Source organism: Pseudophryne corroboree, chromosome 3 (genome assembly GCF_028390025.1).
Source record: "Pseudophryne corroboree isolate aPseCor3 chromosome 3, aPseCor3.hap2, whole genome shotgun sequence".
Classification (NCBI taxonomy): domain Eukaryota; kingdom Metazoa; phylum Chordata; class Amphibia; order Anura; family Myobatrachidae; genus Pseudophryne; species Pseudophryne corroboree.
In genome coordinates, this window is record NC_086446.1 from 698,663,816 (window position 1) to 698,678,403 (window position 14,588).

At 43.1% G+C, this 14,588-nt stretch overlaps 1 protein-coding gene across 6 annotated transcripts in view; it reads right to left on the reverse strand.

Annotated features, from left to right (window-relative positions):
* Positions 1-1,268: 1,268 nt before the first annotated feature.
* IDE (insulin degrading enzyme) overlaps positions 1,269-14,588 on the reverse strand; it is a 133,022-nt gene continuing 119,702 nt past the window's right edge. For all 6 annotated transcript variants that reach the window (XM_063962047.1, XM_063962045.1, XM_063962043.1 and 3 more), the window contains 6 exons: positions 14,358-14,525; positions 12,430-12,702; positions 8,816-8,877; positions 5,259-5,331; positions 3,302-3,369; positions 1,269-2,830 (listed from right to left, as the gene is read on the reverse strand). In XM_063962047.1, coding sequence (XP_063818117.1) covers positions 2,735-2,830; positions 3,302-3,369; positions 5,259-5,331; positions 8,816-8,877; positions 12,430-12,702; positions 14,358-14,525 — 740 coding nt within the window. In that variant the 3' untranslated portion in view covers positions 1,269-2,734. The remainder of the gene's footprint in view (positions 2,831-3,301; positions 3,370-5,258; positions 5,332-8,815; positions 8,878-12,429; positions 12,703-14,357; positions 14,526-14,588) is intronic.

A 14,588-nucleotide genomic window follows, 5' to 3' on the forward strand; every position in this document is an offset into this window, starting at 1 on the left:
GCTTCGCTCGGCACAGATTACCATTCCAATCGTAGTCCACGTGGATCGTTAAGTATGAAAAGGTTAAAAAAAAAGAAAAAAATTGTGAAAAACTCATGTCGACCTTTTGATCTGTCGACCTAGAACATGTCGACCTAAAGACCCTGTCGACCTAGTTACTGTCGACCAATAGTGGTCGACCTAGACATTGTCGACCTAGTTACTGTCGACTTTCAAACCGGATCCCGTAAGGACAACGGTATATTATATATATATATATATAAATATATATATAATTTTTTTATATACTTGCCACAAAACAACTATTAAGGCCATATCAAAACCCATTAAGGCTCCTTACTTGGTCTTTATCTACTCACTAATCTCCGCAGGCCTCAGTAGCAAAACTAGGGTGTTATCCATGTGGAACAATGCGTTGCATTCTGAACATTGTGGGAATCTTATGTAAAGAATGTTTGAGGCAGTAATACAAATATTGCCAGAAAAACTTCTGTTACAATATTACTATAATATTAAGGTATCTGAGGTCACAGACAAAGCAGATGATTGTTTTATATGCAGGTTGGCAACGGTAGGAGTGAATGTTGCTATGGAAACCTTTTTTACAGAGATGTGGTGTCTGTGTATACGGGAACATATAATACAGGAGTGGTATGGATGAGAAAGCCACTCGTGGATGAAAGGAAGCCATTTTGTCTACAGTCCACAGTGCTTCTAGTATGGCACATAGGAGTCTCCCACATGCTCCACTTTGTTAAGGAACTTCCATGCTTTTGCACAGGAAACCTTTGCCTAGAATTCCCAGGATAATAAGGGAATAAAGACACTAGTACAAAAAAATATATATATATATATATATATATATATATATATATATATATATATATATATATATAATAAAAAGGGGGCGGAAGGGCAGTTTTTTTATGGAGTAAACAAATATTTAGTATAACCTGGATATTGGTTCAGTCCACAAAATGGCTGCTTTCATTGAGGGTAGGTGGCCCATTTAGATAAATTAATTCTACATGGCCATTCCATAGGCTGGTCCAATTTGAAGAAGAATGCAGCCTATCAATTCCCTAGGCAGGAAGCACTAAATTTATATTGGATGCAACACATAAAATGGCTGTCCTCATTCACAATGTGTTGGCGATGCATCCATTATAAGGCGACATGGCTGGAACTGAAAGGGGACGTTATAGTCGAATGGGTAAAAAAAAAAAAAAATGTCAACAAATATATATATATATATATATATATATATATTTTAAATAAACCAGTTTTATTTATAAAGTCTAAAAGGGCAAAAAGTCAGAGGAACCCTGAGATGTGAAATCAGAAATAAATACATCTGGTTGGTAGATATTCTCAGCATTTTCCCGGTTGGATTATAAAAACCTCACTGTGTGATAAAAAGCGTGGGACGATTCGAATGTATTTGCAGGCAGAGTGTACTACATAAAACAAAGCCACCTTATCAGCAGACAAGCTAGAAATAGTTACCCCTAAACAAAATAAATTAAGCTATTGCCTTCACAATATAAATATTGGAAGTTATTTTACAGGTGGGTGTTTATTAGGTACATTTATTTATAAAAAAAAAAAAGTTACATTTTAAGACAGGAATTACAGTACTATAAATTAGGCAATTTTCAAAGTCCTTAATTTACATGACTCTAAAATATGGGCTTGTCCATAGCAAGCAATCATTTCCTTTCATTGTTCTTTTTATACTGCACTGCAAATAGGACAGACTGTAAGTGGTTGCTATAAAACAACCACCTTTTTTTTGCTTATCAGTCCCCCACTGACATTAAAATGGATGCCCAGGAAGTGGTGCTGTAACCCATAGCAACCAGTCTGGCAGCCATTTTTCCATTTGTTTAGAAAGAAAATAAAGCCTCTGATAAGCTGCTATAAATTACAGCCTTTATGGGCAGTTTTACTTATGTAGCATAATAAATGTCAAACCATTGTGTATTACAATAAATATAGATTAGGTGATTAGAAATAGTGGTGGCTTTAACGTCCCAGCTGTGATATGTGTATTAGTTCAACCGGTCTGCGACTGGCTGACACACAGGCACCCACTGGCAATATTAGCTCTTCAAACAGCATTAAATGTCCTTTTTAATTTGAAAATATTCCAAGTAAACCTGCGGTGTGCTAAAAAATAAAACACGTAAGGATGTGTTAAGTCACTTTAACCCTGTTTCAAATGTTAAATTGACTAGTGGAAACTAAGGGGCAGATTTATCAAAGCGTGGTGGAGAGAGATCAAGTACCAACCAATCAGCTTCTCTCAATTTTCAAGCACCGCCTGTAAACTGACAGTTAAGAGCTGATTGGCAGGTACTCTGATAAATCTACCCCTACATGCTATTCAGCGTCTCCTCTATAAATAAGTCTAGTCAAACCCGTCCTAATGCTAGGACTCTTCACTCTTCCTACACACTGAAATCCAATGGTTTGTACATATATACGTTAATAATAATCCTTACAGCATTCTTTCTTTTGGGCACATTGCTGCAGTGCTGAGCGTTGTTTTCTGACACGCCACAATGAAATACACACATATCTATCCCATTTTAGCTAGATTTTTTTTTCCGTAGTCTACTAAAGGTCAATTCGCAAAATCCTGCTACTGTTAATGTGACTGTCACTCATTCCCAAGCCCAAAGGACAACTTCATTTTTCCCGATGAGGTTGTTACGATTTCCTGTTGCTCGGATCATAGTTTTGCCGCCATGAAATTGACATGTGGCTTGGCGAGAGGGAAGAGAGGCAGGCGTCTCTTAAACTCGGTCATATCCGTAATGACATCAGGCTGTGTGAACAAGAAACCAGGCAATTCTTAAGTAACACAGTAATGGGCACTTTTACCAGATCCCCCCCCATCCCACTGTAGTATAGGATTAAACAAAAATTAACTTTGGTCACATGTACATGTGGGGGTGGAAGTGGGGAAGGGTAAGCTTGGGCAGGGATGGAAGTGGGGGAGGGTAAGCTTGGGCGGGGGTGGAAGTGGGGAAGGGTAAGCTTGGGCAGGGATGGAGTGGGGGATGTGTAAGCTTGGGCGGGGGTGAGTGGGGGATGCTGATATTGTGTCTTGTTTAAGAACAATTTAGCATAAATAATTTAAAAAGGTTTTTGTTTTCCTTTCTACTGGTCATGTAGAATTATGGCAGCCTACGATCACATGCATTTACTAAGCCCAGAAGATGTAGTGACATCACACAACAGGAGTAGCCTACAGGGATCTCTAAGCACAACATTGATGGTCTATAAGACATCATACCTGTGGAAGGGCTGGTGCTGGAGCGAGATCAACATCATTCTGACTAGGAAACTCCCCCACTGCAGGGGCTAGGTATAATAAAGTAGAAAATGAAATAAACATTAGACAAAAGCTCTTATTTTCACAAAGAGGAGTACAAATCAGACCAGTTTTTCTAATGCTGGAAACATTGAGGTAATAAGATACTGTATTATTGTAGGAGACCAAAACCATTTACAAGGACTATCCCTTCATTCCTGAGACTGCTGCACACACCCCCTCCCTCTTCCGGGATTTAAAAGGAGCATAAAAGGACACATTGCTATCTGTGCATCAGATCATAGAAACATAGAATTTGACGGCAGATAATGAACCACTCTGCCCATCTAGTCTGCCATTTTTTTTTTTATCCTTTAGGTAATCGCAACCCTTTTTGAACCTTAATTGTTTGTAAGGATATTCATATGCCTATCCCAAGCATGTTTAAACTGCTCCACAGTCTTAGCCTCTACCACCTCTGATGGGAGGCTATTCCACTTATCCACTACCCTTTCTGTGAAGTAATTTTTCCTTACATTTCCCCTGAACCTCCCCCCCTCCAGTTTCAGTGTATGTCCTCGAGTTCTAATACTTCTCTTCCTTTGAAAAATGTTTCCCTCCTGAACTTTGTTAAAACCTTTGGTATATTTGAAAGTTTCTATCATGTCCCCCCTTTCCCTTCTCTCCTCCATACTATACATGTTAAGATCTTTTAGCCTTTCCGGGTAAGTTTTGTGATGTAGGCCATGCACCATTTATCTTTATATACCATGATCTTTACCAGTGGTCACATAAAAGAATCCAGTACCATCTCAGTGACCTCTCTCTTCTATGGTGTGGATTAATGGATACACGATATTATGGTCGACATTCATTAGAGGTCAACAGTTGAAAGGTTGACAGTTAGACAAGGTTAACAATTTTTTTTCCGCCAATCTTGTGTATTTCATGTTATGTGACCACCAGCAGTACGAACCGTGGATAGTAAATCAATCAAATGTTAGGAAACATGTAAAAACCTCCCACCCAAAAAAATAATAATGTGTTGACAATTTGTGTGTTGAACATTGTCATGCCAACTTTTTGTACCTGTTGACCTTAAGAACTGTCGACCTTTCATTTACTGACCTTTTATATCTGTCAACCTAATGCATATCGACCAGTACATTGTTGATCTATCATCTGGATACCCTCTCCTATAGCCCTACCTACAAGTCAGGAGCATGACCACTTACTGGGAGGAATACTGGAGGAAGTGCATGCCAGCACAGGCACAGATGGGATGGACATCCAGCCAACCTGTATTTCCAACCAGACGCCAGTATGACGGCTGGCTGGGATAGTGCTGCTTTATGACCCAGTGAATTAAAATGGTCTTTTTTTTTTAAAATTCAGATTACATCTTAAAATCAGAAGATATTTTCTGCTGCAGTTTGCTAGAAGAAGGACTTGTCTCCAGAATAAACGTTGTAATCAGAAAAACCCCACAGGGAAATTTGCATTATGACATTGAGGTTTTTTCCATGTGCAATTTTCCTATGGGCTTCTTTCATGTGCGTTCTTTCCTAGCTACCGTTTGTGATATATGATGAACCTTTTGTCTATGACATTTATGATAGCATCAATAAACGGCTACACTGTCCCTGTACAGCAGTAATTGTATTATGTAGAGTAGCTAGTAACAAGGACTGGTCAGTTACAGCCTCATTTTACATATGCTTTTAGAAACAGGTAGCCATTTGTAAATCCCAATGAAAGCAGAGAAAGACTTGTTAAATATTTAAAAGCTTTAGATATGAACAAAGCGAAGCTACAGTACCCCTGTACTTCTACTGACCAACGCAGTACATTTGCATATTGTGTTGGGGCACATAACATGACAGATAAAATGTGTCCCGCTCTGAACTTCTCCCTGTACAGAACAATACAAGATACTCACATAGCTCCATCTCTCTAGACAGCACGTGTACAGACACTTTATGCCTTCTCGCAGCTTCTACGGCCAGTAGATCCTGAAATATAATTAGTTAGTAGTGTTCTCACATGCATAACTGAATCTATAGCCAAATGTGAAACTTTATACCCTAGGATAGTGGTTCCCAAACTGGGCGGCGTGGCACCTTGACATTGCAGGGGTGCCCTGGGTTGGGGGTCCAGGACCAATTAAAACTATTTATTGGCAATGTAATAGGCAAAACCAGTGCTTGTGGCTGTCAATCACAAACTGTGGACAAAGAGAAGTGAATCCTGTCCCTCATTACGTAACTAGGAATGGACTGGGCTGCTTCACAGCCCTGGCACCTCAGTGTGCACGAAAAGAGGGGAGAGTCAACGGCTCATGAGGACAAGCCACGAGTCGGGGGGGCCTGGCCTCATTGCAGGCCGCCATTTATCAGTATGCTGGCCATGGACGGCCAGATAGACCCAGGAGGCTGCACTGCTTGGCCGTTCCGGCACTACATGTGGCCAAACCGGCCCAATAGGCCATCAGCACTTCTGGTATTTGTGCGAGATAGCCATTCCGGCCCTGCACATAACTGAACGTAAGGATGACATACAACACAATTCCCTTACAATGTTTTCCTGAATTCACAATAAGAAACGTTTGGCCAAGGGGTGCCGTGAAAAGAAAAAAAAAAGTCTGATACTCTAAGGCGCTGTGATTCAAAAAAGTTTGAAAACCACTGTACTAGGAGAAGTTTGGGAAGTCTTAAGTAACATTGTTGAATTATGATACTTCTGGGAGCTTGAACTATTTTTTTGTCAGATAAAGACGCATTTAGCTGGTAGTGGACATTAGTCATAACCATAATTCTTAAACACAATCCAATGCAAATCAGGTTGCAAGGAAGAGAGTCATTATCAGAATAAGGCTAACCAGTGTTTCAAAAGTTGTTTAAATCTAGAACTTCTATTACTATATCTACTGATTGCTCAAGCTAGGACACGTATTTGCATCACTGACCAGTCTAGGAATAAGAATTCAACAGTCTAAACATAAAACTCAATGTAATTACTTATTTTATTAGTCCAGCTGGCATGCATAGATGTTTTTTTTTTTTTTTTTACCATAATATAGTTTTTAGGCAATTGTTGTTAGAACGTTTTTGGAGTCTGAGGGCCAGAACTTTAAACTTTATATTCCCTCTAGAGCAGTAGATATCAGACCTGGACTGTTATGGACCCTTGAGGGCAATGTTTGAGAACCACCGCTCTAGCCCACTTGTACCACCAACAGGTCATGTTTTGTGGATTTCTTTAATCCAGGTGAATAAATCTAGGTACACGTTGTTAAAATTTTTGGTTGTCCCGACACTTAGGTTGATTTTTCAGTAAATCGAAGGCCCCAATAGTCCGAGTTACATTTTATTTTTATTTTTTTTAAGTAAGCAATTTTCTGCCTCACCACACTGAATCTGAATATGCCCCGCCCACAGGGAGGATGATGTAGTCGTGGTAAATATGGACAGATGATCGAGACTGCCCACACACTGTATGAGACTGAGGCTGAGATTTTCTCTCTTGGGCGACTGATCCAATAATAGAAGGAGTGTGTTTGTGGCCATGATTTTTCGTCGAAACTCAGAAACGATTATTCATACACACTATACAATAAATTAGGCCTAGCACCAGATTATTGGCAAATTGGTATTATTATTGTATAGTGTGTACTAAGCTTTAATCTATGTTGCTGGGTCCGTAATTATCCCACCTGTTTCCACAGCAAGGAAACCCTCAAAACATGACCTGCTGGGAAAACTTGAAGGTAGAGGTTCAGATCTATTTGGTTGTCTGGGGCAAACAAAAAAAAGATTAATTGGGCCCAGATTTATCAAGCCTTGGAGAGTGATAAATAGCACAGTGATTAAGTACCAGCCAAGCAGCTCCTAATGTTACAGGCTGTGTCTGAAAAATGACAGTTAGGAGCTGATTGGTTGGTACTTAGTCACTGTGCAATGTATCACTCTCCAAGGCTTGATAAATATGGGCCTTGCTTCGGTTACATTTTTTTGATACTTGAGTATTTAAAGCTAATCAAAGCAAATGTAAGTCACCAAAAACCTGCTTGAATAAAATCCTGCTTGCAGCGTGATAATCACCTCTGCAGCGAGTAATATGTAAATGGCTAGGCTCATAGCCTCGTGCTTTACCACTTTTACCAGAAGACCAGTTGTGGCTCTCTGAAAAGACTGATGTAGTGTAACCCCTGATCCTGGGAGAGTAGCAAACAAACTCCACTTGCAGCTAACACTGAGTGGGCAGAATGTTTGTCTGATGGCCTAGCTCCTGTTTAGCTCTCTGTCATCCTGAGAATGGATGTCTAGTCCCTTGAACTCTTCCTTACACACCGAAAGGAGCAAAAACACTAGAACATGTGCTTTAGGTATTTTAGCTTGTACTTCACCTTAAACAGTGTATTGCCAGGTGCCAAATCACCCATAGTAGAACATTCTACTCCATCTGCCCCTGCTGCTTCTGCGATTTAGTACAGATCCTAGAGACCTCTTTCCTGTCACTAAGAGGAAGCTCTGTACAGACCTTGATTTAGCAAAGCCCTGCACCCAAACCAGTTCCCCTTCTGCTGCAAAGGGGACTTGCCCATTCCTAACTGAGGGCACACAGGGATGTACGGGGTAATTTGCAGAATATACAAAGGTGAAGGGATGAATCCATGCATAAGCACCAATGAATGCATGGTGTGAGCTCAGCAATGGATTGAGACAAGGATTTCGCCCAAGCTGGTTTTAACAGATCAGCTGCAGCCACTGAAGGTGTGTGACCACTATTGCTTCCCTTGCACGCTACACACACTCAGCAACTTAGCATGACATTTTACTCCGGTTTAAAATGACACAGATGTAGATCTGCATGGCCTAGGTCCGGAATTACTTCTTTTGTCTATCATAATGGAAAACAGGGGTAGGCAAACAGAGTACTTAATAAGAAGTGAATGAAGAAATGCGTAGTATCTCAGAACCCCTATGGCATTTCACCCTACAACTGGGGGCACAGCGGAGAGCTGGAGCTGTTGGTACAATGTCTGTGTAGAGTGATTTCATCTGAGAAGGGAGGAGGCGCCACAATGCCTGTGAAATACACCTGCCTCCAGGGCTCAGCACTAGAGCAGCCACCACCATGGAAGACAACCCCGCCCCCTGTGCTGAATGGCCAGCTGCTGCAGCAGAGACCTAATAGACACCAGGTCACCACTGAGGCACTTTGGGTTTGGACCGTCCACTCTCTCAATTACTAATACAGGGGAATTGGGGGGGGGGGGGGGGGGGGGTAGTATGTCAATACAGTGGGTGTAGTCAGCATGTACACATGTTTACACAGGACACATCTATTGTTCGTTTCCATTACCTGATCTCATACTGGGGAAATAGCTTGGCATTTACATTCAGACTCTGCTGTGACTGTAGTCATGAATAAATAAAGCAACTAGAGAGAGATTTCTCTGCTCGGATCAATACAGAAAGCACAGACTCAGACTACCTTGAAAAACTTTATTATATCGTCCTTGACCAGGGTTTTCAGATATGCCACCTCCACATTGTCTGCAAGGAAACACAAGCAATGTAACACGCAAGCCCATTTGCAGCATGTGAAATGCATACAGAAAAATCAATGCGCATAAATAAATGTCATTTTAAGTAAACAGCTGAGAAACATTTTGTGGCTGATTCTTGGGAGCAAAGCAAAAAAGAATACTGCACTGCAGGTGGGGCAGAGATTTAGATGTCAGAGGGGTGTGCCCAACTCAGATCTAAATTGCAGTGTAAAAATAGAGCTGTTCAGCATTTGTGGGCTACATGCAAAGCAGCCAGTATTTACCCTGCATGTAAAATAAATACAAATGTATGTGCACCCCTTGCATTGTAACATAGTTTGTTTCAGCCATGTTTTGCTCCCACCTCAGAATAGGGATGGCCACCAGTGGGTTAACTATTGATGGTCATCATTGATGGTACCACTGATGGCTAACCTCGAAGGTGTAAAACTATCTACAAGGAAACAGTCAATGGTTTCACCCACCGATAGCCAACCCCGCTTTACTATCCACTGGGCTGCGGGCCAATCAGAGCCTGGGGCTTTGTGGGCACGTTGGGGGGCAGAGCTAGGTTCCATGTCCCAGCAACTCGTAAGGGGGAAAAACAACAGCCACAAAGCACATTGGGTGGGTATGTATCATCGATGGCGGGAAACCATTTGTTTTTCCACCATCAATAGTAAAGATATATTCAGCTAAAGACCATTTATGATTTGGAATCATTGATAGTCAATGGCCATCCCTACCTCGATCCCTTTGTGTGGATAATAACATTTTGCACTAAATTGTGCAGTTTTTACTGTTTCATTGGCACGGCAGCCCCTTTGCTTTGCACTTACAAAGGATCGCCACATACACTAAGCTGAGAACAGGCACTTTGTATTAGTAATAATGCAGTCTACAATGTAGGTAGCAACGCTGGGTTATGCGAGTGTCTGGAGTGAAAGATACAAGAGTAGACCTAGCTGCCCTTCAGGCATTCAGGGGCAGATGTAAGAATACACGTAAGTCACATGCACCTGCGCTCACACTGGATGCATGTGACTAAGGGCCTAATTCAGCATGGATCGTAGATGTGCAAAAAAAATCACACATCTACTATCCATTACACCGACATGCGGGGGATGCCCCAGCACAGCTTACTCCGCCCCACATGCCAGTCCCTGCCCCCCCATCCCCAGGCAACCATGCGAAAGCATCACATGACGGTGATGCCTTCGCATATTTAGGGTAGCCCTCTGCCTACGCAGCCGGCTACCCGCCATGTTTTGGGTCACAGCTGCTGCGTGTGACGTCACACAGATGCCGCAGCCCATTCCTTAAACGGTTCCGGACCGTGCCCCTCCAGTGCCACCACAATGCCCCTTTAACGCTGAGTCGATGCACCCTCCCGCCCCGTGAGCGCCTTTGCCTGTCAATCAGGCAGAGGCATTCGCACAAGTGAGATTCCATTGCATATCACTGTGTGTGCACGCACAGTGTGGCTGCTGAGCGTGTGCACACTTCACAGGGCTTCAGCATGTGAGCGTTGCCTCAGCAGCGTTCCATGCTGAATTAGGCCCTACATGCAGATAGTCACCAGGAAGCAGAGTTGTACCCTTTTTATGTGACCACAGTGCCCCTATCCATACTCCTATGGATATAGCCATCATCACTAGCAGTGCACGCTTCCAGTCACTCTACCTAGGACAAGAGGTTCATCTGACATTAAGGGTCATTCCGAGTTGATCACTCGCTGCCGATTTTCGCATTGCAGCGATCAGGTGAAAAAATGGCATTTATGCGCATGCGTATGGCTCGCAATGCGCACGTGCGACGTACGGGTCTTTGTGGTTGTACTCAGGTTCTATCAAAGTTTTCCTTCGCACCGACGGCCGCAAGAAGATTGACAGGAAGGGGGCGTTTCTGGATGTCAACTGACCGTTTTCAGGGAGTGTTTGCAAAAATGCAGGCGTGTCTGAAAAACCGCAGGCGTGGCAGGGCGTTCGCTGGGCGGGTGTATGACGTCAAATCCGGACACGAATAGGCTGAAGCGCAAGCGCTGAGTATGTTCAGAGCTACTCAAAAACTGCACAAAACTGTTTTTGCGATCAACTCGGAATGCCCCCCAATATACAGACTGTTGCACAATGCAAAATAGCCAACTAGATCAGCACCATAACAGGGCTAAAATGCGCCCTGTACCGACCCTCCCCCTTAAAGCATCATCACATTGCGCAGGGGGTGGGGCTGCCAGCACCGGTAAGTGCTCCGATCTGCTATACAAGCTGCCTGTCTGGAGCATTGTAGGACACTTCAGAAGTGCTGCAGCAGCAGCAAAGATCCTGGCTGCAGGAAGCCGTTCCAAGCCCCCTACTAGCCAGAAGTAAGAACCGTGGGGCAATGATGGAGCCACCCACAGAGCCCTGAGCTCTGTGCTGTGGCACTGGTGGACACCCCTAGTTACATGCCTGGACTACATGCACATGACAATAAACTTATGTGCTAAGGCCCTACCACCCAGATATACCCATTCAGCCGCAAGTAATGCAAGAGATGCCTATGAATAAATCCCCCTAGAGTGATAAGCAGTGTAAATAATGCAATATCCACAAAAGATAGGAACTTACATGCAACTGTGCATCTGTGGAATAGAATGCAATGCTGGCAGGAAATCATGAGCCCTATGGCATGCCATGTACGCTGTCAACAAACCGCAATGAAACCATGTGGCACAAAATTGTGACATCCGCAACATTTTCTTAGCATTGCAATATACAGCATAGGAATAACTGTCTATGAGTACCCTGTACAAGGTATGGCCCAGGGATACCCTGCAGGCAGTATACAGCCAGTGTGACACTCGTGTCATGCTCATTATTGGGTGCTTTATGTGCAGATGAGAATTCGCGCAGTGAAACAGGGATCCAAACCAACAAGGAGTAAAACGGAAAGGTTCTGGTTGTAAGAGATCATTATTTATCATCGTTTATTTGTAAAGCGCCACAGGACTCCTAAGCACCAGACGATCACACAAAACAAGATCACACATAAAAAGATGGCAAAGCAGACTGATGAAAAGGGTGCACACAGCTTGCAGGCTAGAGGGAGAAAGCAATGTGGAGATAGAAGGAGATAGTAATGCAGCAGCAAGAGAGGAAGATCAATATCACCGCAACACTTAGGGTGGATTGTAGTGGGAAAGACCACTTAGCAGAAGGCTGCAGTAGCCAAGCCAGGGTAGAGAAGGGGTGTTTTCCGCCAATGTTTTGAAGGCGGAGACTACAAGAAGCCATCATGTGAAGAGTACAGCAGCATAAAGGATGACACCAAGGCACCAGGCCTGGGGAACAGCTGAAAATCTGCCCTGGCACAGACAGCTGCTTTCATAGTCTAATGTACTCTACATATATAAAACATTACTGCTGACTGGTAGCTAAAGTTCTAGTGTAGTTTTGCACCTTTGAGCACCTATAAATATCTGGGCCCTGTATTTTAAAACAGTTGAATGGATACTCATTTACAGATATTTGGAAGGGGCAGTCACACCAGTAGTTACGTAGCCAAACGCTGCTCTTACCTCTGTCAAAGTGATACTGCTGAGAGATGATTTCTCCCCAGTATTTAGCACCCTCCGCAGACAGCTTTTTGGGTTTATCTAATCGCCGGAGCGCCAGTGCCTGGATGTGTTTCTGAAAGGCCTCGTCTGACATTTCTTCCAGAGACTTCTCTGTCGTCTTCAGGAAAGCTTCCACGCGACTCTCTAAGTAATGAGGAGGCTTCTCTGACTGGATAATAAACCGCAGGCCTTGGACTCCGTTCGCCCTGCGGGGGCCACTGAATACAATGTAACCTTTAAAAGATAAAGCACTAAGTTGACGGTGTGAAATTTCTCTTACAGCCAGAACCAAACTCAACTGTGGAGACTAAATGTAGCACGATACCTTTTACATGACCACTAAATAATCTACGGGGAAATTTTAATATATGCGTTATGGATAGTTATCACCATGTGGCAGGGCAGGGCACGATGGAACTTGTATTTCTACAGGTTGCTAAACCTGATTTAGGGCATGATATATATATAAATTACCACGGCTAATGGATCCCCCAGGGGCTATCTAATTAGCACCGATAGCCGGCACTTATTGGGGATTACGTTTCGTGTGCATCAGGAACATGAAACAAAATCCCCGGTAATGAGGCTTTACAGATCCATTAATTTGCGAAAACACATGAGTCCAGGAACTTATCCCTGATCACGTGTTTTCACCTCTACACAGGTCATTTTTCAGCAAAAAAAAAAAGGAATAATTGAATAAGGCTAAAATTATAACCCGTTTTTTTAGGCCGGAAAAAATTAGTGCTGGTAATTGGATCCCTCCTATATATTATTACAAATTTAATAGTACACTATTGAGCAGATACTGTAGAGGTTTAATGTCGAATTAATGTTTCACTGCTCAAACAATCCTTATAGGCTACACTAACTATATGCAATATGGTACAAGACATGCGTATTCACTGGAGTTCCAAATTGTAAACACAAAAAGGTGATGTCACTTCTAGACATATTACAAATAACTTTGGAGCACCCAAACTTCTAAAAGAAGGAGCCATATCAATCCTCAATAGGTCACAAAGCGTGGATGGGTTACTAGTGTGTGTCTTTTACTATAATCCCTCAGCATTCTTCCTATGGGTAGCAAATTACCCCCCTCTTCTCCCTCGGGTCCCTGGAGCCAGCACTCTGCACTAACAGACTAATCTCTGCTGCAGAACTCTATTTTAGAGCTAATGTTCTGCATGCAGGGCACTCATTTTCTATGCAGAAAAAACCAGCATGATTCAGCACCAGCCAGGTCTTCGTTTAGGTAAAGTGACAAGGTTTACTTTAAATGTACACAAGAAATTTGTGCCGTCCCAATGCAATATATGAGAAATGATGCAGACAGGAGAAGTCATGTACTTCCATCTTCCTCCTCCTCCTAACAAGCTGGTTTATTATGAACCTAGCAGAGCAGCGCTAATGCTACAAACCAGCACATGCAATCAAGGCCGTAACCAGGGGTGTGCAAGTGGTGCCGCTGCCCAGGGTGCAAAGTCCAGGGGGGGCGGCACCATTGCAGCCCCAGTGGCATGCGTATTTGGCTTCCAATGTTCCTTGAACTGTGGCTCAGCTTCCTAGTCCCTACCCTCTGTTCTACGACATCATAAACATAACCTGCGGGGGGCAGCCAGCCAACCAACCCAGGGTGCATTAGTGTCCTGCCACAGCACTGCAGGAGTGTAGGACTACTCATTATGGGGCAGATTTATTAAGCCTGGTGAAGTGATAAAGTGGAAGATGATAACGCTTCTAACTTCCATGTTACAGGCTGGGTTTGAAAAATGGCAGTTAGTAGCTGACTGGCTGGTGTGTTATCACCTTCCACTTTATCACTTCACCAGGCTTAATAAATCTGCCCCTATGTTAGAAGCGGACTCTGGGAACGTGCCGCTGCTCACCCAACTGTTCCTTGGTGCGCAGAGTGTTGAAGCAGGGCTCCGCGATGATCTGGCAGAACAGCTCCAGAAGCATGTTCTCTGATGTATTCTGCATGTCAGTCTGATAATAGATCTCGATACCGCAGTTATTGTGCACTTCATTCCGCTGCTGATACACGAACCAGCCCTCTGTAAACACAAGAAAACCAGTGTGTCACATATAGAACAAATAGGTGACTCCTTAGCGTGGCA